At 40.2% G+C, this 27,226-nt stretch overlaps 1 protein-coding gene across 4 annotated transcripts in view; it reads right to left on the bottom strand.

Moving 5' to 3' along the window:
- The window catches only part of cdc42bpb (CDC42 binding protein kinase beta (DMPK-like)), a 236,186-nt gene that overhangs the window by 25,328 nt on the left and 183,632 nt on the right, over window positions 1-27,226 (bottom strand). For 3 of the 4 annotated variants that reach the window (XM_070879336.1, XM_070879333.1, XM_070879334.1), the window contains exons 16-23: window positions 22,254-22,359; window positions 21,070-21,194; window positions 20,408-20,513; window positions 19,410-19,558; window positions 14,071-14,168; window positions 13,857-13,936; window positions 13,208-13,258; window positions 1,161-1,259 (exon numbers count right to left, since the gene is read on the bottom strand). In XM_070879336.1, coding sequence (XP_070735437.1) covers window positions 1,161-1,259; window positions 13,208-13,258; window positions 13,857-13,936; window positions 14,071-14,168; window positions 19,410-19,558; window positions 20,408-20,513; window positions 21,070-21,194; window positions 22,254-22,359 — 814 coding nt within the window. The remainder of the gene's footprint in view (window positions 1-1,160; window positions 1,260-13,207; window positions 13,259-13,856; window positions 13,937-14,070; window positions 14,169-19,409; window positions 19,559-20,407; window positions 20,514-21,069; window positions 21,195-22,253; window positions 22,360-27,226) is intronic. The other variant, XM_070879335.1, reaches the window with a different exon arrangement.

Raw genomic sequence — 27,226 nt, 5'->3', positions numbered from 1 at the left:
AATGTAGCAAATACTGTCTGAGATTTTAATGTAACAAATTAAAAACTGAATGTGTTCTTTAACTAAACCTATGCCACCTCTGCTACATGATGTTACTTAAGCCTTCTGGTGACAAAATCAACACATTCTATGCCAAAAAGCTCAACTGGCAATTCAGTACCAGACTCCTGTAATTACTGTAGAAGTTACCACTCTTGTACTGAGATCTCATCCTGCTTCTTGGTTTACAGAGATCCTCTTGCATCAGACAACAGACATAAACTATCACATCTTATAAAGCTAAGTCTTTGTAACATTTTATACATGAAAACATCCAATATCAATATATTTATTGAACATCTATTAATATATTAAAAATCTTACATCTGTTTGCAAACAGTCAATTTTTTCCATCATAAATTCTGATGTCCATAATTATGATGGAAACTGCCTTTATAAACTTGCCATGCTGTAATTACACCTGCCTGCCAGTGGAGGTACTGCAGCACCACGACCGAGGGAGTGTAATTACAGCAGGACAAGTTTACAATCATGCTTTATGATTATATCTCATTACTTCAAGAACGGACAAGGATGAGCAGGCTCCAACGGCCCGCAAGTCTGGTGGAAGAAGAAAAAAAAACAGGTCGACACCAAAAGTGCAGACCGCATCATACCAAACCGCCCCCCTCCCAATCTACAATAATGTCCTCGATGTCTTAGTGGGCAAAAAGCATTGCCTGGTGCAACACTATACTAAAGAGACCAGGAGGTCCCGGTTTGATTCCCAATCTGTGCTAAGTTAGCCAAGTGGCAGTTGGGGTACCACAACTCGTCTCAATGCCACTGGGCTAGGGAAGAGTAAATAATACCAGCTCCTGTTTACTACCTCGTCACCTTTGATGTAAAAATTGTGTTTATGCAGATGTTAGGCAGGAAGATGAAGAAGTTTGGCTGCAATTCCCTCCATGGTAAAACAGTCTGCTGATCTACGTTCATAGATGAAAAATAGCTGAATCTGGACCCAATAAGGCTCAGCACAAATTGAGTTGGGAAAGGAAGAAGAAATCAATTTTTTTGTGAGAATATTATACTTCATATAGTGGCTTAACAGCATTTGTAAAGCTAAATTCTTTAACATAAAAGATTTCTATCAGTGCGACAGATCTTACAGTACTTACATCCCTCCGTTCCACATTACTAGAAATTGATGGTGATGGAGAATTGGAAGATGCTTCTGGTTTTAGGCCCCCTATATCAGACTCGCTAATGGAACCACTCTGTAGAAATAACAAACAATTTTAAACACAATGCTAAAGAATCTCTATCAAATTAATGCTTTAATTGGAAAAAAAAGACAATTTATTTTGTTCTGTAAAAGGATCAAATCTTTACAAAATGTTACAAAAAAGTTATAAAATATTGTATCCTTACATTCTTTTTGCAATTATTACATTTCTGATATTGTTGTAAATGCAATGTATTACAATTATGAAGACTTCTGTGTTTTTGTGACTAAAGGTACACAGGGTGTTCAAGAAATAACTAGAGTTTTAAAATGGAAGCTACTTTTCCTGACTAAATTTCAAATGGAAGTTGCAGACCAACTGTTTACAAGATATTGGAATGTTCTTCGATCCATAGATCAGCCAGGATGCAGAAGTTTGGGTCTCGATGCTAATCAAATTATTGCACCTTTTATTTGTAGATTTCAAACCATGCCAATCAGACACAAGAATGGCTTTAATTGCTGGTAAGTGCCAAAGAATGTGGACAAATGTATTACACCCTAAATAGCTGAACCATCAATGGGGCATTGTTCTCAGAAACATTCAAATTAGGCATTGCATAAAGCATTAGCAGGTACTGGCTAATAACTGCCTTGCTCATTAGAAAGAGACTTACACTTACATAGCATCTTTCACAACCTCAGGACATCCCAAACCAATGAAGTACTTTAGCTGTGTTGTAATGTGGCAAATGCAGCAGACAATTTACACACAGAAATGAAATAAATAAGCAGATCATCTGTTTTAGATATTGGTTGAGGCATATATGTTGACCAGGAATGCAGGAGAAGCTCCCCAGCACTACTTCGTGGATATTTTTACATCCAGACAGAGAAGACATGGTTTAACATCTCATCTGAAAGACTGTGGGCTAGAATTTCCTAACAATCTGCCAGCGCCAGATTGCTGCCCAAAAGACCACTAAGATTCCCCAGATTTACGCTGGCGAAAAATTCCCCCCCAAAAATAAAAAAATCCACCCAGCAAAAAAAGAAAATGGGCGTTGCACCCAGATTCTCAGTGAAAAAGTGACATTTTGAGTCAACTGAGCAGTTCTTAAAGAAAATGGGCGATAATTAATAAATTTACAAAACATTTACACCGAGGCTGCGAGCTGGGCCTAGGAGAAAAGCAAAATATTTTTTCAAAAAATCAAAAACATTTTCATGACTCTTCTCAGAACTTAAATCACTACAAGAGAATTTAAAAATAATTAGTAAAAACAAACAATTACCTTTTTCTTGCAGGGCTACTCACCTACCGCCCAGCTCCGCTGATTCTCGTGGGCGTTTTAAAAAAAATACTTACCTACGGGTCACCGCTGAGCCAAACATCGCGCCATGGCGATCTGTGGATGGTGCACGCCGGCGGTCCGCTCCCCAGCGGTACTTCAAAACCGCCGGCATAACTCAGCTGGGAAATTTCTCGTTGACCCGGTTCTCACCCAAAACGGTCAATACCGCCGAGAAACCGGGCGGTAAACACTGGAAATTCTAGCCCTGTATTTCCAACAGTGTAGCACTGCCTCAGCACTGCACTGAAGTGTCAGCCTAGATTATGTGCTCAAGTTTCTGGAGTGGGACTTGAAACCACAACCTCTGACTCAGAGGCAAAAGTGCTACCACCAAGCCACAGCTGACACTGCAACATGTAATTCAAACATGTGCCAGCTTAATTGTGATTGATTTACAGCTTTTTAATCAGAGGCCTTATGGTTGTGCAGACCACTCTTAATTTGAAGTTGCTTAATTCAAACTAACTCTTGAGTTAATTTGAATTGAAACTATACAAAAAAAGCTATTCAATTTCAATTGCTTAGTTTGAATTCAGATTTTTTTTCAAGCAAATACAACTGCATACTCTAATACACTCATACTCAAGATGTCTTTCAGTATCTTTAATTTAATTTCTGCAACTGACCCTTGGATTCCATAGCATATGACATTGCCACGTGTGGCTTTGCGCTGTTAAAATCTATTATAAACTTTATCCAAAAGACTGATTGAAAAGTTAAAAAAATAATTTCCAAAAAATAAAGTATTTTAACCCCTGGTTATCTTGTTTCTGTGTAATTTGTCAATAAATCTATCGGTTTTCATCTGAATGCAATGGTCTGACAGTGTTGCATGTGCCACCTTTCAAATCAAACAAGAGAAAATGGTAGGCTTTGGATGCAAAATAATATCACTAAGGGTTAATAATATCACTGTGGCATGTTAATGATTTAGACTTGTATATAGGGGGCATGATAAAGAAATTTGCAGATGATATAAAAATTGGCCTTGTGGTTGACAGTAAGGAGGAAAGCTCTAGATATCAATAAACTGGTCAGTTGGGCAGAGAAGTGGCAAATGGAATTCGATCCAGAAAAGTGTGAGGTAATGCATTTGGGATGGGGCAACAAGGCAAGGGAATACACATTAAATGGGAGAATACTGAGAGGTGTGGAGGAACAGATGGACCTTGGATATAAGTCCAAAGATCCTTAAAGGTAGCAGGACAGGTCGATAAGGTTGTTAAAAAGGCATATGTAATGCTTTTCTTTATTAGCCAAGGCACAGAATACAAGAGCAAGGAAGTTATGCCAGAACTGTATACAACACTAGTTATGCACAGCTCGAGTCCTGGATTGGACATCACCATAACACGGGTCGCTGATTGGAGCGAGGGGAGGAATAGCAGGAGCGGCGAGGGCCCAGGGGCAGCACGGGCCAGCCCACACTGCGATATGTGCGTGCACTAGGTCCGTGCAGCAGAGCTGGTCTCCAGTAGCCTTGGTACTGGACCAAGACCTATCTCTGTCAAGCCCGTGTGGTGGCTGTTGTGCAACGGCCACCACACGTTAAAGAAAATCCACGCACAGGCATCTTCCACCTTCAACATGTAGTTCGAGACCTGGAATATTAGGTCCTTCATTGAAACACCTGTGAACTCATCCCTTTTGGTGTGGAAGCAAGTTATCCTCGATATGAGGAACTGCCTATGATGATGATGATGATGACGACTGTGTGCAGTTCTGGTCACCACATTACAGGGAGGATGTGATTACACTAGAAAGGGTGCAGTGGAGATTTACGAGGATATTTCCAGGATTGGAAAACTTTAGCCATGAGGAAAGATTGGATAGGCTGGGGTTGTTTTCCTTGGAACAGAGGAGGTTGAGGGGAGATTTAATTGAGGTGCATAAAGTTAGGAGGAGCCTAGATAGAGTGGATAGGAAGGACCTATTTCCCTTTGCAGAGGTGCCAATAACCAGGGTGCATAGAGTTAAAGTAGTTGGTAGAAAGATTAGAGGGGAGATGAGGAAAAATGTCCTCACCCAGAGGGTGGAGGAGGTCTGGAACTCTGCCTGAAAGGATGGTAGAGGCAGAAACCCTCATCACATTTAAAAAGTACTTTGATGTGCACTTAAAGAGCCGTCATCTACAGGGCTACGGAAGGTGGGTTAAGGCTGGGTAGCACGTTTTCGACTGGCACCGACACGATGGGCCAAATTACATCATTCTGTGTCGGAATTTTTCTATGATTCCACGTTATCCTATTCATGTGAATAAAGTACAAGTATCAGTTCAATGGAGACTCGATTTGCTTAAACTAAAACTTATTTTGTGAACCCAAATTAAGTGGGGATAATGCCAAACTGAAAATGTCCTCCATTTTTTGTAAGGCAATAATTTTAAAGATTTCTTTATTATTGGACATAGGTGAAATAGTATGGTAATATACAGGAGGGATTCGGCAAATCTTTCCAAAATTGCTACTTGATGTATAAAATTAGCTTACTAACTTTTCTCAAAAGGGAAAGTAGAGAACTGCAGAGTTAATGCATGGCAGTGTGTGCAGATTTTCAGAGGACTATGAACCTGGTAGCTTTAATGAAGCAATGAGCTGAGTTTGGCAGCACATAAAGGATGTTTGCATGACTTTGTTTTAATATAATGGCTTCCTGTGTTACTTTTTGTTGGCAAGAGGACTCTTCTCTCCTCTACCCAAACCAACACAACTTCTAGTTTGTGGATGTTGATGTTTCTCCACTCTAACTTATAAACAGTAAGGTGCACTTTGAAGTTGCATGTTATATTTTTGTTAATACCTGACTTAATTGGAGATAGTTTAGATTTAGGGTAAGTTTGTGTGTCCCAGATGGCGTATTGAAAGATTTGTTTCCTGTATGCTGGGATTTCTAAGTTGTTTATCGTGACCTTGAGTAGTTATCCTATCTTGTTTGGTCTTTATGAATCACATTGTGTCTTGGTCATTCGCTTTGTTTGTTATCCAAGTACAATGTAGATTTTTCAGGTCAGCTGTCATGGTATAATTTGTGTATGTTGATGGGGTCTTTTGTTGAGTGTTTGTACTGTGCATACTTTTGGCTTTACTTCTTTTTAAATCTCCTGTGCCCATTTTACAGTAGAGTTGGTGCCAGAACAAATTGAACATTTGCATAAACTGATCAGGAAATGAGACCACCTGTGAACACGAGACCAATGGTTTTAACAAAATATACACAAAAAACACCAAATCTCTTTCCTCCTTGGTTACCTCAAGGATGTGAATATATAACACATACTCCATAACCTTACTTCAGTTATTTAGTCTCAAAACCTCACACTTTCTGTCTTGAATTCCATTTGCCACTGGACCGGTCATTGACCAAGCCTATGTGTTTTTTGGGGGAATACTGCAAGTTGGTCACTACACACTATTTAGTGTCATCCACAAACTCAGGCTTCTGGGACAATATTCCATCCTCCAAACGATTCATACAAATTATAAACAGCAACAACACTTCATTAACAACTGGTTTCTTTGTTTATGATTTTCATAGACTTCATTTTTAAAAATTTATTTTTGACTTTCATTTGGTTACAATAGTAAGCATTCAAGAGTATCCATTTTATAGATCTTTGTCAGTACAGTTCTGCAATTGTTGGTTGCTACTGTATTATCTGTTTTCCTGAAGTAATTCCCTGGTGTGTCAATTACTTTAATGTAGCTGGTAGTTAGTTTTCATAGCCTTGTTCCAGATCATGTCATTTTTGGTGTGTGCAGCCATGGTTTTGACATTGACTGTAGTAAATGTCTGTTTTCCGTGTGGGATTTTTTAAAAAAGCACTGAGAATAACTGACGGCTGTATGTCTAGTTGTCAGACATGTGCTTCATTTTGGATAGTAGTGAGAAAAGTAGTAGCTGTCTTGTAGTGAAAGCAGAGTGTTTTATTATATTGCTCAAGATGTCAGATTTAGTGTATAAAATGCATTAATGAATAAAATGCCTGAGCAGCCAAGAACCTTGAAAATCCCCTCGTATAAAAGGCTGAATCATTATTTATATTTTCATTAAAAAAAACCATAGAACAAAAAATAGACAAAACTTCATACAGGTACTACAATGACAAACGAAGACAGCAGTGAGGGCACCAAAATATAGCTGATCCCCAAAATATCTAACAATACAATTTGGGGAGAACAAACATTTGGTTGGAAATAATGTATTTCAGAAACAATAATGGCCTGGAATTTGCACTGGGTAATAACAGCGTTCGCTACTACTACCCCTTTGAAACTGACCACAACTTCAGTATTTAGTGCACCGTCAATTCACTGCTCCGACACTGGCTGCGCTGTTTCTCCCGCTCCGCTCCCCCCCCAACCCGGCAATCAGCGTAATCTGTGAAATCAGGGAAACTGACGAAAACTTTGGCTTTTCCATGATAATATCGCTGTTAAATACCCCAGTAAAAGTTAGATCTTGATGTATTAGGTGTATCAGGTTGACCATTTCCCCATGTGAGAACCCCAATCTTTGTTTTGTTATTTATAGCATTTTTAAAAAGTTAGAATCAAAGGAGCGTTTTCACTTCCTGGTTCTCGGTCTGTAACAATTCTACATTGTGATTGGGTGCTTAAATAACTCGTCAAAGTCACAGCAGCTCGCGTTAACTTGCGCTGATTTCAACTGCATGTCGGAAAAGCCGAACTCCTCGCCAGTGATCGCAAGATTTTTGTGGGAAGCTTACTTCGGGGCCAGCGGCAAACACCTTTGTTTTGCTGCTGACCGCAAATTACATGCCATTATGCTACGCTAACGCATTGAAAATTGCATTTGATTGAAGGATGCCGAGATTTGTCTTCTTTCCCTTTCATAAGTCCTTCTATGCCATGCACCATCCCTGGCTGAGGTAGGTAGGTAGTGACCTGCAGTGAAACTCAAGTGCAAGGAGAATTGAGAATAACCCAAGGCAATTCCTCCTTCAATTTTCCCACCCTCCCACTATGTTAGAACATACCTGTTCAGCAACTTCCCATTCCAAAACAGCCGAGAACTCACTATACTCTTTGGCAATAGTGTCAGCCGTGGCACAGTTGGAAAGGCTCTCACTTCTGAGTCAGCAGGTTGTGGGTACGAGTCCCAATCCAGGTACTTGAGCACAAATTCTAGGCAGACAGTCTGGCCGTGATTTCCCCTATCTCAATGGGTCCGTGGCGGGCAACGTCGGTGGCAAGTCCCGACCCCACTGCTGACTCCAGCCCACTGTGTAGAATGATTTTACGTTGATTGGACTTGTTGAGCTCGCCCAGCCATTTACCGGCCAATTGAAACGTCATTTGACGACTCACCAGCCGGTTTCTTTAAAGCGATCATATGCAAATTAATTTTGACAGTTGTGTTGTCGGTGTTCTACAGCATTGAGGTGTTGCAAACACTGACAAGCACTGCACAGAGGTGCACGGCTATACCAAGGCTCTCTCATTACTCTCTCCATATGCTTATGGAGGGAGTCACAGCATGCAAGGAGGTTCTTTTCCCTTCCAATGGGCGGAAGAGACCTCCCCAGGAAATCAACACAGCATGGTTACACATTGCTCAGAAGGGCACAAGCAGAGATGTCGTCAGGAGGATCAGGCTGCAGTGGCACAAACTTTTCAATGGATCTCAGTAGATGAAACATTACTGCAAAGCCACACTCAACCTCATCTTACTGTGCTACTCATCACATCCCCAACACTCTGCCTTCCCTATCCTACTCCTACACATCCTTACTCATACCAACTTACCTTGCACCTCCACCCAGCCCTCTCTCTCTCTCTCTCTCTCTCTCCATCTACATTATCACTTCCCCATCTCACTAGCTACCCCTCCCACTCACCCTCGGCTAATCATATCAACTAACACACCAGGGTAAGCATTTGGGTGTTTTATGCAATGTTAACATAAAGTTTCTGTTAATGTGGTGTCAAATATTGAAACCTTTATTTTCAACACTTTGCGTTCCTGGACAGATCTGTGCGCATCTTTGGAAGTGGCTTAGTGTGTTGCAGTGAATAGTGAGACATAACGGTTCCCACTGCAATGGTGATGAGTGTGAAAGGAATGGCTTGGGCATTGTAGGGATTGCTTTATGGTGTTGGGTGGTGCCAACCTGGCACATCATGTAGCAACCAGGGTGTACAGCGTCAAGTGAAGTAAATATTGTCATGATGAGGACATCCCTGGCAGCAATGTGGTCGGGTGCTGATGCCCTCTGTCCTGTGCAGCATCTATTGATTGCGGAGAAAGTTGGTGTTGTTGTTGGTGTTGGGGCTAATCGTGGTGGGATTCTGAGAACCAAGATGAGATAGTTTCAAGGGCACTAATGCTGATGAAATAGATGGCAACTGAATTTGAGATGACAGAAACGATCTGTCAATGTTGAGAGAGGTTTTTCCAATGAAGTGACACTGGATCGAAAGTTTACTCCAAGCACTTGCAACCTGCATAAAGCTCAATCTGTCTTCCAATTGCAGTAAGCAACAGCTACTGAGCTTTGACAGTGAACAGCTGTGAGGTGGAAAGCTTTATATTTGGAGCTGTCAAGTAATGAGATAATTCCATGGTCACACAACTCGGATGTTATCCCTGAGCAGTGTGGACCCTGTGGGCGACCTTGTTAAATGTAAAGGTGAGCTCAAAATACTTCTTAATGGGCTGTTAACAAAGTAATTATGACCTGAATTGCCTCCCCACTGCTGTGTGTTGGGTCAGTTCAGCACTGACAAATCAGACATCTGTGAAAGCTGCGTGGCGGTGGGTAGACAGTGGGGTCCCGAGCCGTTGTCGAAAACATTTTTCCCACTCGACCCGTCACCAAACGTGCCCGCTGACCTCCCGAATAATTGCCCCCTCTAGTGCAGTAGAGAGGGAGTGCCACATTGTTGGCAATGCCGTCCTTGCAGATGAAATGATAAACCGAGGACCAGTCTGCTCTCTCAGGAGGGCGTAAAAGATCCTATGGCATTATTTCAAAGAGCAAGGGAGTTATTGCTAGTGTCCTGGCCAATACTTATCCCTCAATCAACATCACTAAAAACAGATTATGTGGTCATTATCCCATTGTTGTTTGTGGGCAAATTGGCTGCCGTATTTCGTACATTACAACAGTGACTATACTTCAGAAGTACTTCATTGGCTGTAAAGCGCTTTGGGAGGTCCTAAAGATGCTATACTAGTCTCGAGTCTTATCTTGTTAGTGCTCCACCTCTCTCGCAAAAATGTCTTGAAACATACAATGTGAACTGGCATTCAAACCAATGTGAAGAGAACACCTCCATGATTTATGTTCCTGTGTGATCATTTTACTTTTACTATATCACTTACTCAACTTCTACCTACAGTTTGAATAATCCACTTCTGTCAAATCAAAATTCACTTATAGAATAAGCAATACTACACAATGAAGAGTTTTAATACAATTTTTCTTCTTCTAATGAAACAATTTTGTTGCTTGCAAATTATACAAGCAACCAGGTGGGAGAAATTACCTCAAGTCTCTTCAGTTTCCTCTATAGGCGAGATAGCAGAGACTTACATAATGCACTCAAGCTCCCACAGTAGAAATTGTGCAATTATAAAAGTACTTATTAAAATGAAATTGGTATTTTGTCAAGCCGCTCTCCCTCATCTACATAATATAACCAATGTTATCGTTCTTCTCTTCTCATGAGTGCATGTTCCCCTCTCAACATATACCATTCCCTGGCTGAGTGCAGGCAGAATAGCTGCTCCTAGTTTTCTGACAATGCCAAGCCAGTTTCTAGGAAAAAAATCAGAGCAGTGCATTTTGACCTGCCTGAAATTTTCTCTCTTCAGTATGCTGGAGCACTTAATTTACTTATGCTACATTTGTCATACAACCTGTTTGAGACAGAGGACTGTGAGGACTCACATGCAAGTTGTAATTCATGGTAAACTAGAACTTACAAATATGGCCTATGATTATCTTTGCTTTAGCACTTGGTTTATCCCTTTTTACCAAATAAACATCAGTACAGCACCAGTGTCAAAACAGCTTAACAATCATACTTGTTGTATATGCAGTGATCTATTCTAGTCTCGAACTATTTGATGCCTTGTTTCATGAGGATTTATGTTCCAAATCTATGCTTGATATAGAAATCGTAGCTCCCGAAATGTCACAATTCAGTTGGTTACCTCTATTAACATCGGGGCTGGTGTAGGGTTGTGTTGTCTACAATTGGCAGACTGGCACAGAAACAAACATGCATCATAATGCACTGAAAACACTCTAAGCTGCATATCAGTGCAAGACCAACTCACTCATAGCAACTTTTCAATCATATTGATTCGCCATGCAAGAGGCAGAATAATACAGGCTTAAGTCTCCTACAAAACTTTGAACAACACTGTAAATACAGAACCACATGCATAACTGCATGGACATTGTGGCACTCGGCAGCTTGAGGTAACTGCAGCACACTAGCTACAGCCAGTGACTCTTGCCACCAAAGATGAGGTAGCTTATTCTTAAATTATCTTTTCCCCTGACTCTCTCTTTCTTGATGATGCTAAGCATGATATCCCAGATGAAGGCAGCCCTTTGGTACAATACCCAAGTAGTTCTTGTGTCCAAACCCTGTGTCAAAGGGCTATTTGTAGGAACTACAACAGCTTAATCTTTCTTTATTCATCTGGTGTTCACACAAGCACACTACTGGCAGGGGTCATAGAACTGTAAGAGTTGCTCACATCCAACAAAAAGATTTTAAAAAGTGTGATCAGGAGCAGGAAACCCTGACTGATTTTTCTCCTCCTCAGCTTAGCACACTGAAACCCCTACGGCACCTTCACTTTCAATCTGTTTGTGAGCCATGTCAGTGCAGAGCAGGGATGGTGCCTAGTCCCTTGAAGTTTTAAATAGCTTAGTGGCATAGTATGTGACTCATTTACCCATTGGACCAATCTCATGAGGTAGCTTTATTTTACTGACACATGAATAAATAAGGCATTACTTACCAAACTGAAGTTAAGACTCTAGATAAGAAATAACTATCTAAAGTTTAAGTTCACTAATAACAACTTATTTTATTGTATTTCACAATTTAAATCCACAGCAAACCGGTCTACTTATTCTTAGCTGTTTCTTGGCAATTTGCAATTTTGAAGTTAATGAAAAGACAGCTAAAATGCTCATTGTAAATTTTGTTCAACTCTAAAACCAATTTTATGATGTTGTTAAAGGAAATATCAATGAAGTGAAACAATAAGATAAGATACTTTAAGGCAGAATAGTTTTGAAGCAGTGCTTTCTTTATGCTCCAGTATACAAGTGTGCCATCACATGCATTCACTTTTTAGTATTCATATTTTAAAATGTTCTATATTTTGCAGTATAGGACCACAGATATATTACTAAGAGAATCAAGGGATATGGGGATAGTCCAGGAAAGAGGAGTTGAGGTAGATGACCAGCCATGATCTCATTGAATGGCGGAGCAGGCTAGAGGGGCCGAATGGCCTACTCCTGCTCCTAATTCTTCTGTTATTATATACAAGTACCTCCCGAGTCCCCACCCCAACCAATCTAATTATGTGGCTATGTTATTCTGCTCTCTGTTGTGTGGCTACTGGACCATGGCTCTTTATCTTTTTAGGTTGTATTTTAGACTCATTCATAAGAGGGCATATTTTACTAACACACACAAAACCTTTTCATCTATGGAATGTTATCATGAGGATGGAGTATATTCATCTTAAGGGATCTTCCTAACTGGAGGTAACATTATTCATTCTAAAACCTTTACCTACAACTGATTAAAGAAAGGATGCGGTCAGGTATGGTAAAATATTTTCTTACATGTCTGTTCTTTATAAAGCAGGGCTTGATGGAAGACATCAAGTTTGAAAAGGGTAGGCAGCAAAACAAGAATCATTGAAACAGTACATTAAAACAATATTTGAGACAGGAAAGAGTGAACGGCACATCACCTAGCTGTAAATCCCAACACTCTAGGATGCAGACTAAGTATATGCATACAAAGTGTCAAAATGGTTATGTATTTACAAGCTCAGGAGTTCAAATAAGTGCCTGTAAAGCCCTTACTGGAACCAGAAAATAGGAATTGATGACTAAGTACTAAAAAAAGTTTAATCTTTACTTGATAACAGTGTAAGACAATATTTGAGTCTTTGCTTAAGATACATGACAATTTAATTGATTAGACCAATTGAAAGCATTAGGTATAATGACTGAGGAGCAATTCAAAGGATTTGTCCAATTTTATTTGAACTCCTGTGTATGGTTAATTCTCTAAATTGGTATTGCAATTAAACACAAACCTTTTCAAAAATGCCAATCTATATGTTTAGTAGACTGTTGAATTGCATTATAATATGGGCAAAGGATAACGATTAATTTTCAGATACAATCACTTTGGTAACTGCAGCTTGAAGTCATTGTGAAATAAGACTTGTTTATTTTAATGTTTTGAACACAAGCAATTTTCATTCATTAGCAATAGTAATAGAATAAGTACAGGAAGGTTCACGTAAAGCTACAGCAGAAGTGATTAACATGAAATAAGGAAGCACAGCTAGCTCAGAGGATCAGATTATGCAAGTGGTAACAGGTTAGGGTGACAAAGCACGCACAGAAACTTACTTCTTCCCAAAATGCTAGGAGAGACGATGTAGACGAGTAAGAAACAGAGCCCTTTGTGCAACAGATATGAGAAAAATACACTTAGTGATTTCCCTTTTGCAAATGAAAAGATATTAATCAGGACACCATCTCTCACAAAGAGACTGCTGCATTTGGGTATAACCAATTTTGATTAAAGGAAGACCTTCATTCCATTAAAAAAAGACCAAACGCTTTAAAGGTTCTTGAAAGATGCCTAGAATCAGCATAATGCAATGCCAGAGTGTATAACTAGTGTAGTTTTATTAAGTTCTAAATGTAGATTGTGAAGAACCATAGCTTTGAAAAATGGAGTGTGAACTGAATCAGCTAGTCACAAAAATCAGCAAGTACACTTTTTTCTAGGTATCTAACAGGCGTTTCCTTACTAAATTTACATCTTTTCTGCATATCTGGTTTTTGTCTAAAACCTGTGACAACGTGCTTTAAAAGATCAGAAAAAGCATTCTGCGTAGATGTGGCAAGACTGTCTACCCCCACACAGCTTTTTTTCTGTCCTATTTTACACGATATATTTAAATTTTCCTCCCAGCTCAAATGAAATTTACAAACCATTACAAATAACATACTCTGAGAGTTTGAATTTTATCAATATAAAATGAGCACTTACTTTAAATCCCAAGTCATGTGGAATTGGAGAGGTGTTAAAGTAGTCAAAAATGGAGTCTTGAAAATCTGGAAGTTTGAGACCTTTAAAAGAAAAAGGAAAAGCAGAAAGATGAAAATACTAGCCATACCGATTTTACTGATTTGTTTTTAAAAATAGTTCACATCTGTATTTAAAGTTCATAGTAAAACGGTCCCAAGCAGCAGATGTCACTAACCTTTTTCTGTTCTGCCTCGGTTTTCTTCCAATTCTTTCTTCAAATTCTGTATTTCTTCCACAAATTGCTGATTCTTGACATCGGCCTCCCTCAGTTTACTAAAATGAGGAAGTTTTCATGATAGAGACAGAATGCAGAACACCAAGATCAATTCGATTGAAATAAAAGTTTTTATATGTGGCTGTAGAATATTTGCCAAAGATTTTAACATTCAATATTTTTGAACACCATTTGCCAGTTACAAAGCCAAAAGGGGGATGGCCTCTTCCTATTTAAAAAAAAAATCAGATGAATATATTCCATAAAATTATCAAAAGCATAACAGTTTCACAACAAAAGCTATAAATTTAAGAAGAAATAGGAGCAGGAGTAGGCCATTCCGCCTTTCGAGCATGCTCCGCCATGCAATAAGACCATGGGTAATCTTCTACCCCAATATCTTCTCGCACTATCCTCATATCCCTTGATTCCCTTAGCATCCAAAAATGTATCAATCTCTGTCTTGAATATACTCAGTGAATGAGCATCCACAGCTCTCTGGGGTAAAGAATTCCAAAGATTTACAACCCTTTGAGTGAAGAAATCTTTCATCTCAGTCCTAAATGGCTGACCCCTTATTCTGAGACGGTGATTCCTGGTTCTAGACTCCCCAGCCAGGGAAAACATCCTACCAACATCTCCCCTATTAAGCCCCGAAAAGGTTGTATGTTTCAATGAGATCATCTCTCATTCTTCTAAATTCTAGGGAATCTAGGTCTAGTCTCCTCAATCTCTGTTCAAAGGGATATCTTCCCCCATCCCAGGAATCAGTCTAGTGAACCTTTGTTGCACTCCCTCCAAGGCAAGTATATCCTTCCTTAGGTAAGGAGACCAAAACTGTACACAGTACTCCAGGTGTGGTCTCACCAAAGCCTTATATAATTGCAGTAAGACTTCTTTACTCTTATACTCCAATCCTTTTGTAATAAAGGCCAACATACTATTTGCTTTCCTAATTGTTTGCTGTACCTGCATGTTAACTTTGTGATTCGTGTACAAGGACTCTCAGGTCCCTCTGAATATCAACATTTCCCAATCTCTCACCTTTTAAAAAATATTCTACTTTTCTATATTTCCTACCAAAGTGGGTAACTTCACATTTCTTGACATTAGAGTCCATCTGCCCTTTTCTTGCCCACTCACTTAACCTGTCTATATCCCCTTGCAGCCTCTTTGCATCCTCCTCACAACTTACTTTCCCAACTAGCTTTGTATCGTTAGCATACTTGGATATATTACACGCTGTCCCCTCATCTAAATCATTGATATAGATTGTAAATAGTGGAGGCCCAAGCACTGATCCTTGCAGTAGCCCACTAGTTACAGCCTGCCAACCTGAAAATGACTTGTTTATTCCTACTCTGTTTTCTGATCGTTAACCATATATCCCCAATCCCACGAGCCCTATTTTTGTGTAATAACCTCTTGTGTGGCACCTTTTCAAATGCTTTTTAAAAATCCAAATCTACTGCATCCACTGGTTTTCCCTTATCTACCATGCTAGTTACAACCTCAATAAACTCTTAGATTTGTCAAACACAATTTATCTTTCATAAGTTCATATCGACTCTGCCCAATCATTATGATTTTTCTAAATGCCATTACCAAATCCCTAATAATAGATTCTAGCATTTTCCCTACTACCGATGTCAGACTAACTGGTCTATAGTTCCCAGTTTTCTCCCTCCCTCCTTTCTTGAATAGTGTGGTTACATTTGCTACCTTCCAATCCGTGGGGACCGTTCTAGAATCTAGGGAATTCTGAAAGATCAAAACCAATGCATCCACTATCTCTGGAGCCACCTCTTAAAACCCTAGGATGTAGGCCATTAGGTCTACATCTATGGATGAGAGATGATCTCATTGAAACATAAAACTCTTTAGGGGCTTAATAGGGGAGATGCTGGTAGAATATTTTCCCTGGCTGGGGAGTCTAGAACCAGGAATCACAATCTCAGAATAAGGGGTCAGCCATTTAGGACTGAGATGAAAGATTTCTTCACTCAAAGGGTTGTAAATCTTTGGAATTCTTTACTGCAGAGGGCTGTGGATGCTCATCCATGGATTCATGAAGGGGAAATCATGTTTAACTAATTTACTGGAATTCTTAGAGGATATAACGAGCATGGTGGATAGAGGTGTACCGATGGATGTGGTGTATTTAGATTTCCAAAAGGCATTCGATAAGGTGCCACACAAAAGGTTACTGCAGAAGATAAAGGTACGCGGAGTCAGAGGAAATGTATTCGCATGGATAGAGAATTGGCTGGCTAACAGAAAGCAGAGAGTTGGGATAAATGGGTCCTTTTTGGGTTGGAAATCGGCGGTTAGTGATGTGCCACAGGGATCGGTGCTGAGACCACAACTGTTTACAATATACATAGATGACCTGGAAGAGGGGACAGAGTGTAGTGTAACAAAATTTGCAGATGACACAAAGATTAGTGGGAAAGCGGGTTGTGTATAGGACACAGAGAGGCTGCAAAGAGATTTGGATAGGTTAAGCGAATGGACTAAGGTTTGGCAGATGGAATACAATGTTGGAAAGTGTGAGGTCATCCACCTTGGGAAAAAAAAAACAGTAAAATGGATTATTATTTGAATGGGGAGAAATTACAACATGCTGCGGTGCAGAGGGACCTGGGGGTCCTTGTGCATGAAAGCCAAAAAGTTAGTTTGCAGGTGCAGCAGGTAATCAGGAAGGCGAATGGAATGTTGGCCTTCATTGCGAGAGGGATGGAGTACAAAAGCAGGGAGGTCCTGCTGCAACTGCACAGGGTATTGGTAAGGCCGCACCTGGAGTACTGCGTGCAATTTTGGTCACCTTACTTAAGGAAGGATATACTGGCTTTGGAGGGGGTACAGAGACGATTCACTAGGCTGATTCCGGAGATGAGGGGGTTACCTTATGATGATAGATTGAGTAGACTGGGTCTTTACTCGTTGGAGTTCAGAAGGATGAGGGGTAATCTTATAGAAACGTTTAAAATAATGAAAGGGTTAGGGTTAGGGTTAGAGGCAGATAGGTTGTTTCCACTGGTCGGGGAGACTAGAACTAGGGGGCACAGCCTCAAAATACAGGGGAGCCTATTTAAAACCAAGTTGAGAAGGAATTTCTTCTCCCAGGGGGTTGTGAATCTGTGGAATTGTCTGCCCAAGGAAGCAGTTGAGGCTAGCTCATTGAATGTATTCAAGTCACAGATAGATAGATTTTTAACCAATAAGGGTTGCGGGGAGAGGGCGGGTAAGTGGAGCTGAGTCCATGGCCAGATCAGCCACGATCTTATTGAATGGCGGAGCAGGCTCGAGGGGCTAGATGGCCTACTCCTGTTCCTAATTCTTATGTTCTTATGTCCAGGGGATTTGTTGACTTTTAGTCCCATTAATTTCTCCAGTACTATTTCTTTAAGTTCCTCATTCTCACTAGATCCTTGGTTCCCCGCTATTTCCAGAATGTTTTTTGTGTCTGCTTCTGTGAAGACAGATGCAAAAGTATTTGTTTAATGTCTGCCATTTCCTTATTCCGCATTATAATTTCTCCCGTCTCTGCCTACAAGGGACCCATGTTTACTTTTGCTAATCTCTTCCTTTTTATATACTTAGAGCTTTTACAATATGTCTCTTGCTAGTTTATTCTCATGTTCCATTTTCTCTATTAATTTCTTGGTCCTCCTTTGCTGAATTCTCAAATTCTCCCAACCGTAGGCTTACTATTCTTTTCGGCCACATTGTAAGCCTCTTCCTTTAATCTGATACTATTTTGAACTTCTCTTGTTAGCCACGGCTGGATCATTTTCCCGTGGTGTTTTTATTCCTTAAGGGAACTTATATTCATTGTGAATTATGAATTTAAAAAAAATGTTTGTTATTGTTTATCTACCGTCCTATCTTTTCATCTAGTTTCCCAACCTACCTTAGTCAACTCACCTCTCATACCTATGTTTTTTTTTTATTCGTTCCGGGATGTACGAACATACGAACAATGACGGACAGGTAAAGATCATCTGGTCCATCGAGCCTCTCCCAGACAATTACGATACCTTGTGTATCACAACATATACATTCCACCCCACCCGAAACCATGTGATCTCCTGGGAGAGGCAAAAAACCAGATTAAAAACCCAGGTCAATTTGGGGAAAAAAATCTGGGAAATTCCTCTCCGACCCATCTAGGCGATCAAAACTAGTGCAAGAGATCACTCTGGCCATTAAATTCCTTGCAGTACCTACCTTCTGTAAGAGGTGATCTCCGTCAGAAACAAATCCTTCTTTCGTTTGAAGGAATTCAACGAGTCTGCATCCACCACATGAAATGGCAGCTTGTTCCATTGTCCTTGAGAAGGCAATTAGGGATGGGCAATAAATGCTGGCCTTGCCTGCGACGCCCACATCCCGGAACGAATAAAAAACTCAAACTCAACATAAAATTCCATCATGTTATGATCACTGTTCCTCAGAGGCTCCTTTACTACAAGGTTATTAATTAACCCTGTCTCATTGTGCAATATTAGATCTAAAATAGTCTGCTCCCTAATTGGTCCCTCGACAAAGTGATCTAGAAAACTATTTTGAATGCATTCCATGAACTCGCCCTCTGCACTATTACTGCAAATTTGGTTTGTCCAGTCTATATAAAAATTAAAGTCCTCCATGATTACTGTATTACCCCAGTTACATGCAACTCTAATTTCCTGATTTATACTGCGTCCGACACTACAACTACTGTTAGGAGGCCTATAAACTATTCCCACCAGTGTTTTCTGCCTCTTGTTGTTTCTTAGTTCCACCCAAAGTGATCCTACATCTTGATTTTCTGAGCAAAGGTCCTTTCTCTCGTCGGTCCTTATCCGATCCTTTATTTTCCATTCTGCCTAATTCTTCTAGAAGTCAAGTATCCTGGAATATTTAGTTCCCAACCTTGGTCACTCTGCAACCAGGTCTCCATAATAGCTATCAGATCAAGCCCATTTACTTCTATCCTTGCTAAGTTCTATCCTTGTTGCGACTAAGTTGACTATTTAAAAGTTACAACTGAAAGTTTACGGTCAAATAACGTTAAAACATGTAAAAGTTCAAGGTGAAAATCTAACATGTGGTTACAGGGCAGCTTGCAGAAGTCTGGAGCTGAGTTTATGAACATCCTATTTTATTCTTCTGATTTATGGTGGCTACTGAGTGGTCAAAGGCGACATCTGTGGAGGCCTATTCAATTCTATGAGCAATGCCATGGGAGATGAATAGCAGTGCTACTGAACACATGTACCATAAATCCAGCACCAGGATGATAATGAAAATCATACCTCTCAAATGCCATGTTGGTAGCTTTCACTCTACTGAGCTCTTCCTGTACTAACTGCTTAGCACGTATTTCTGCTTCAAGAGCTGACTGTAGTTCTAATCTAGCTGACATATCCAACTTTGCGCTGCGTCTCACTTTCCACAGCGGATCCTGGAAGAGTAAAATAATAAGACATAGGAATTAACATAACGGTTTGTCTAAATAATATTAGCCTGGAGAAGTTACCAGTCCCAAAAGTGAGGGAGCTGAATTAACACATCTTTGAAACACCCTGTTTCATGGACTGATGGCAATTACTGATGTTACTTTGGCTTCTCATATTATTGAGCTCAGTAAATTCTAAGCTATGTTGGTGACATCAGCAATCACTTTTTAAATACAATTACAACAATTATATATACACAACAGATTCCTAAAAGGAGCATTGATGGTGAAAGCTCTCCAATAGTTAAAAGTCAAATCAGCTTTGTATTTTGCTGAATTTCATTTGTTACTCCATGATCAACTATGTAGAAATAAAATCGCAGCACATTTCCCTCAGGTTGTAGATGGTCGGTGACCATAATATGCTATTTTCTGCAGAAATATTTTATACTATCATGTATTTGTATCATTATATAGGATTAGAGATTTAACAGTTAAATTTACCAAGTATAGGCACAAAGCAATATATTGATGTTTGATAAAAAATAGTTTTCTTCATGATTTGTTGATCAAGTAAATCCACAGATTAATCACAGGTAAAATGTTATTAGATGTAGAAAAGTACATTCACTACTTTTCTTGTGTGCAAGATTATTTGTCCATAAATGGTGTTTTAACATACAACCTATATTTTTCTACACCCAAGATGATTTTCACAAGGCTGAATTAATATTTCTAATATAAATTATATCCATTTGTTGAAAGACTCACATTCTTTCTTCAGTAAAAACAAAATGAAAGATTATAATGATCAGGACTCATTTAAATCAGAGTGAATGACTATTACAATCATACCAGTGTTCTTGAACCTAGACTGGAATTGCGCAGTGATTCAAGTTCTTCGGTCATCTTGGATGCCAGAGCCTGCAAGTATCCTCTTGCGTCCTTCTCATCACTCACCCTAATAATTTGAAAAAAAACAAGGCTTTGAGGCTCCTTAATGTGTTCTGGTAAACTATTACATACACAATCTTCCATCCCAATTTAAATTATATAACAAAGGTTTTAATCCATAAATATTTGCTTGTTATTCTAGTTTTCATAGTTTTATAACTAGCCATTCAAATTTAAAACAATTTGAAAGAAGCGAGAGTGTATTCTATGGGTAGACAAACATAAAAGGCATAAATTTTCTGTGATTAAGGAAACTGTTTTACAAAAAAATTGACTGTTTTAACTAATATTCTTCCTGCTCAACCAATACAAAATTCAAATACTCTCGAGATTAATCAGGAATCAGTACACTAAAGCATTTGAAAATACAAAGTACTAAGTAGCAGCAGTCTTATTTACATGTGTGCAAATAAAGAGAAAGTCTCCTTGTTATATAATGATTTATAATAAATACACAAAGAATACCAATAGAACCTACAGACATTACAGGGAACACAATCACATAAATGTCTACAACAGTGGTAGTGAAACAGTTCTATTTTTAAAGGAATACTAATACACACCACTGTATAATCTCTGCAATTTGAGCTTCCCAGTGAGCCACTGACTCTTTTCTGGCTGCCAGGTCCTGCAATTCATCTTCAAGTCGTCTGTTCTGTGCTGTAAGCTTGTCCACAAATGTACACATCTGAAAATCAAAGGCTGTAATTCATAAATAGGGAATACACAAATATTTTCAAATGTAGAGTGTGTGAATATTGTGTGCAAATAGAATTTTATCATAAATTTGCATTAAAGCAAAACATTTTCTAATCCAGCAAAAACTCTATCAGAGAAGCTCAAAAACTCAATTAGATTAAATGCCTAATAATCTGGTAGTACATATGAGTTTGTAACAAGTTGGACATATTTAATTTTTTTAATAAAATATAGAAAAGCCTCACCCTACCCTCAGCCAATGTCCATACATGTGCACCTCCCAGCAGATATTATTGAATAACTATCAGGAGTGAGAACCCAGGCTTATTTTCCTATTGCATGCCCAGGACCATCAAGATCAACTGCAGTGAGCCAATTACTGTACTGGCTGGGATCTCATTCGTTATCAGTAATTATGATAGTTGACAAAAGCAGAGTTTTTAAAAAATAAAAGTAGTCTTTGTTTTTAAATCATTTGTAAAACATTTCAGGTAAACAGCTAAGAACAGAACAGCATGCAATTGCATAAAGCTGCTACTGTATTGTTTAATAGAATTAATCTGTCACTTATTACAAGTAATTTGCATGGCCAGTATGCATCATATAAACAGATCAATATTTGTTTTTCCTGGGATTTAGAACATCTACAACAGTACAGAAAAAGTTGACTGATCCTAACTGGATTAGGTTGTATCTTTTGACCAATTCCTTAGTATGAGTCCTATCCTTGCAGGGCCATAACTCGCAAGGCTGGAGCAAAAATGCAATAAAACAGGGCCAGCAGCAATGTGCAGCATCAGAAAAACCTAGGAAGTTGCTGATGTTTTTTGATAGACTTATTTCAAAAGATCAAATTACTAGTTTCCTACCCAAAATGAACTCCTGTCCAAACCTGGTGTTATAAATATATGCATCTGATAATACTCTACATCAAAAATGAATGTATGGGTAATTAGACATATTTTTGCGAAGAACATTTACCTTAATTCAGGTACACAGGACGACAATAATACTGAAGTAAATAGCAAAGGTGAAGTAAGTGACTTACTCGATCATTGTCAACTGAAAATTTCTTGTTCTCTTCAATAAGCATGCTGCGTTCACATTCATACTTCTTTTTCAGTTCACCCAGAGTTTCTTCCATCTCATTGTGCCTGTACACAAGAAAATAGATATATTCAGCTTTAAAAAAAAAAATTGCCATAAATTGCCAATTTATTTGTTCAATTATCCTTTATGTGGGTCTTTTCTGATGCCTCATTACAATGTCCAACAATGATGATGATGACGAATATAGACAATGGTCTGCAAGAGACAGTTACACCCAAAAACATCACAATCACACACGTTGGGATTTAAAGCTAGGGCTAGATATGTAAGGCAAGTCTCTTACTTATCCAAATTATACTCAAAGGCTCAGATAGAAGATTAATCATTCACTACTCAGTGCAGCTTCACTACAAGAGAAATTCAGGGAACAGCACCAACAATTGTACATGGCTGCCTTTGACCTCACAAAGGCCTTTGACACTGTTAACCGCGAGGGACTATGGAGCCGTTTCAGCTGCCCCCAAAAGTTTGTCGCCATCCTCTGCCTGCTCCACGACGACATGCAAGCCATGATCCTGACCGACAGATCCACCAGAGACCCAATCCACATCCGGACCAGGGTCAAACAGGGCTGCGTCATCGTGCCAACCCTCTTCTCGATCTTCCACACTGCAATGCTCCATCACATGTTCAACAAGCTCCCCGCTGGAGTGGAACTAAACTATAGAACCAGTGGGAACCTGCTCAACCATCGTCGCCTCCAGACTAGATCCAAGACCGTCCCATCCTCTGTCATCGAACTACAGTACACGGACGACGCTTGCGTCTGCGCACAGAGGCTGAACTCCAAGCCATCGTCAATATCTTCACTGAGGGAAGCATGGGCCTTACACTAAACATCCATAAGACAAAGGTCCTCCACCAACCTGACCCCGCCACACAGCACTGCCCCCCGGTCATCAAAATCCACGACATGGCCTTGGACGGCACAAATCATTACATATGGGTATGATTTGGTGGCCATTACAGAAATGTGGTTGCAGGGTGGCCAAGACTGGGAATTAAACATACAGGGGTATCAGACAATTCGGAAGGATAGACAAGAAGGGAAAGGAGGTGGGGTAGCTCTGTTAATAAAGGATGATATCAGGGCAGTTGTGAGAGATGATATTGGCTCTAATGAACAAAATGTTGAATCATTGTAGGTGGAGATTAGAGATAGTAAGGGGAAAAAGTCACTGGTGGGCGTAGTTTATAGGCCCCCAAATAATAACTTCACGGTGGGGCGGACAATAATCAAGGGAATAATGGAGGCATGTGAAAAAGGAACGGCAGTAATCATGGGGTATTTTAACCTACATATCGATTGGTCAAATCAAATCGCACGGGGTAGCCTGGAGGAGGAATTCATAGAATGCATACGGGATTGTTTCTTAGAACAGTATGTTACAGAACCTACAAGGGAGCAAGCTATCTTAGATCTGGTCCTGTGTAATGAGACAGGAATAATAAACGATTTCCGAGTAAAGGATCCTCTCGGAATGAGTGATCACAGTATGGTTGAATTTGTAATACAGATTGAGGGTGAGGAAGTAGTGTCTCAAACGAGCGTACTATGCTTAAACAAAGGGGACTACAGTGGGATGAGGGCAGAGTTAGCTAAAGTAGGCTGGGAACACAGACTAAACGGTGGTACAACTGAGGAACAGTGGAGGACTTTTAAGGAGCTCTTTCATAGTGCTCAACAAAAATATATTCCAGTGAAAAAGAAGGGCGGTAAGAGAAGGGATAACCAGCCGTGGATAACCAAGGAAATAAAGGAGCGTATCAAATTAAAAACCAATGCCTATAAGGTGGCCAAGGTTAGTGGGAAACTAGAAAATTGGGAAAATTTTAAACGACAGCAAAGAATGACTAAGAAAGCAATAAAGAAAGGAAAGATAGATTACGAAAGTAAACTTGCGCAAAACATAAAAACAGATAGTAAAAGCTTTTACCGATATATAAAACGGAAAAGAGTGACTAAAGTAAATGTTGGTCCCTTAGAAGATGAGAAGGGGGATTTAATAATAGGAAATGTGGAAATGGCTGAGACCTTAAACAATTATTTTGCTTCGGTCTTCACAGTGGAAGACACAAAAACCATGCCAAAGATTGCTGGTCACGGGAATGTGGGAAGGGAGAACCTTGAGACAATCACTATCTCTAGGGAGGTAGTGCTGGACAGGCTAATGGGACTCAAGGTAGACAAGTCCCCTGGTCTTGATGAAATGCAGCCTTGGGTATTAAAAGAGATGGCAGAAGTTATAGCAGATGTATTTGTTATAATCTACCAAAATTCTCTGGACTCTGGGGAGGTACCAGCGGATTGGAAAGCAGCTAATGTAACGCCTCTGTTTAAAAAAGGGGGCAGACAAAAGGCAGGTAACTATAGGCCAGTTAGTTTAACATCTCTAGTGGGGAAAATGCTTGAAACTATTAAGGAAGAAATAGCGGGACATCTAGATAGGAATAGTGCAATCAAGCAGACGCAACATTGATTCATGAAGGGGAAATCATGTTTAACTAATTTACTGGAATTCTTTGAGGATATAACGAGCATGGTGGATAGAGGTGTACCGATGGATGTGGTGTATTTATATTTCCAAAAGGCATTCGATAAGGTGCCACACAAAAGGTTACTGCAGAAGATAAAGGTACGCGGAGTCAGAGGAAATGTATTCGCATGGATAGAGAATTGGCTGGCTAACAGAAAGCAGAGAGTCGGGATAAATGGGTCCTTTTCGGGTTGGAAATCAGCGGTTAGTGATGTGCCACAGGGATCGGTGCTGGGACCACAACTGTTTACAATATATATAGATGACCTGGAAGAGGGGACAGAGTGCAGTGTAACAAAATTTGCAGATGACACAAAGATTAGTGGGAAAGTGGGTTGTGTAGAGGACACAGAGGCTGCAAAGAGATTTAGATAGGTTTAGCGAATGGGCTAAGGTTTGACAGATGGAATACAACGTCGGAAAATGTGAGGTCATCCACCTTGGAATAATAAAACAGTAAAAGGTATTATTTGAATGGGGAGAAATTACAACATGCTGCGGTGCAGAGGGACCTGGGGGTCCTTGTGCATGAATCCCAAAAAGTGAGTTTGCAGGTGCAGCAGGTAATCAGGAAGGCGAATGGAATGTTGATCTTCATTGAGAGAGGGATGGAGTACAGAAGCAGGGAGGTCCTGCTGCATAGAAACATAGAAAATAGGTGCAGGAGTAGGCCATTTGGCCCTTCCAGCCAAACCGCCATTCAATGAGTTCATGGCTGAACATGCAACTTCAGTACCCCATTCCTGCTTTCTCGCCATACCCCTTGATTCCCCTAGTAGTAAGGACTTCATCTAACTCCTTTTTGAATATATTTAGTGAATTGGCCTCAACAGCTTTCTGTGGTAGAGAATTCCACAGGTTCACCACTCTCTGGGTGAAGAAGTTTCTCCTCATCTCGGTCCTAAATGGCTTACCCCTTATCCTTAAACTGTGACCCCTGGTTCTCGACTTCCTCAACATTGGGAACATTTTTTCTGCATCTAACCTGTCTAAACCCAGCAGAATTTTAAACGTTTCTATGAGGTCCCCTCTCATTCTTCTGAACTCCAGTGAATACAAGCCCAGTTGATCCAGTCTTCCTTGATAGGTCAGTCCCACCATCCCGGGAATCAGTCTGGTGAACCTTCGCTGCACTCTCTCTATAGCAAGAATGTCCTTCCTCAGTTTAGGAGACCAAAACTGTACACAATACTCCAGGTGTGGCCTCACCAAGGCCCTGTACAACTGTAGCAACACCTCCCTGCCCCTGTACTCAAATCCCCTCGCTATGAAGGCCAACATGCCATTTGCTTTCTTAACCGCCTGCTGTACCTGCATGCCAACCTTCAATGACTGATGTACCATGACACCCAGGTCTCGTTGCACCTCCCCTTTTCCTAATCTGTCACCATTCAGATAAGTCTGTCTCTGTTTTTACCACCAAAGTGGATAACCTCACATTTATCCACATTATACTTCATCTGCCATGCATTTGCCCACTCACCTAACCTATCCAAGTCACTCTGCATCCTCCTCGCAGCTCACACTGCCACCCAACTTAGTGTCATCCGCAAATTTGGAGATACTATATTTAATCCCCTCGTCTAAATCATTAATGTACAGTGTAAACAGCTGGGGCCCCAGCACAGAACCTTGCGGTACCCCACTAGTCACTGCCTGCCATTCTGCAACTGTACAGGGTATTGGTGAGGCCGCATCTGGAGTACTGCGTGCAGTTTTGGTCACCTTACTTAAGGAAGGATATACTAGCCTTGAAGGGGGTACAGACACGATTCACTAGGCTGATTCCGGAGATGAGGGGGTTACCTTATGATGATAGATTGAGTAGACTGGGTCTTTACTCGTTGGAGTTCAGAAGGATGAGGGGTGATCTTATACAAACATTTAAAATAATGAAAGGGATAGACAAGATAGAGGCAGATAGGTTGTTTCCACTGGTCGGGGAGACTAGAACTAGGGGGCACAGCCTCAAAATACGGGGGAGCCCATTTAAAACCGAGTTGAGAAGGAATTTCTTCTCCCAGAGGGTTGTGAATCTGTGGAATTGTCTGCCCAAGAAAGCAGTTGAGGCTAGCTCATTGAATGTATTCAAGTCACAGATAGATAGATTTTTAACCAATAAGGGAATTAAAGGTTATGGGGAGCGGGCTGGTAAGTGGAGCTGAGTCCATGGCCAGATCAGCCATGATCTTGTTGAATGGTGGAGCAGGCTCGAGGGGCTAGATGGCCTACTCCTTCCTAATTCTTATGTTCCAACGTGGACCACTTTCCATACCTCGGGAGCCTACCATCAGCAAGGGCAGACATCGACGACGATGTCGAACACCACCTCTAGTGCATCAGTGCAGCCTTCAGTCACCTGAGGAGGAGTGTG

The sequence above is a fragment of the Pristiophorus japonicus genome, chromosome 4 (assembly GCF_044704955.1).
Source record: "Pristiophorus japonicus isolate sPriJap1 chromosome 4, sPriJap1.hap1, whole genome shotgun sequence".
Lineage (NCBI taxonomy): Eukaryota > Metazoa > Chordata > Chondrichthyes > Pristiophoridae > Pristiophorus > Pristiophorus japonicus.
This window is presented reverse-complemented; position numbering and strand designations above follow the sequence as displayed.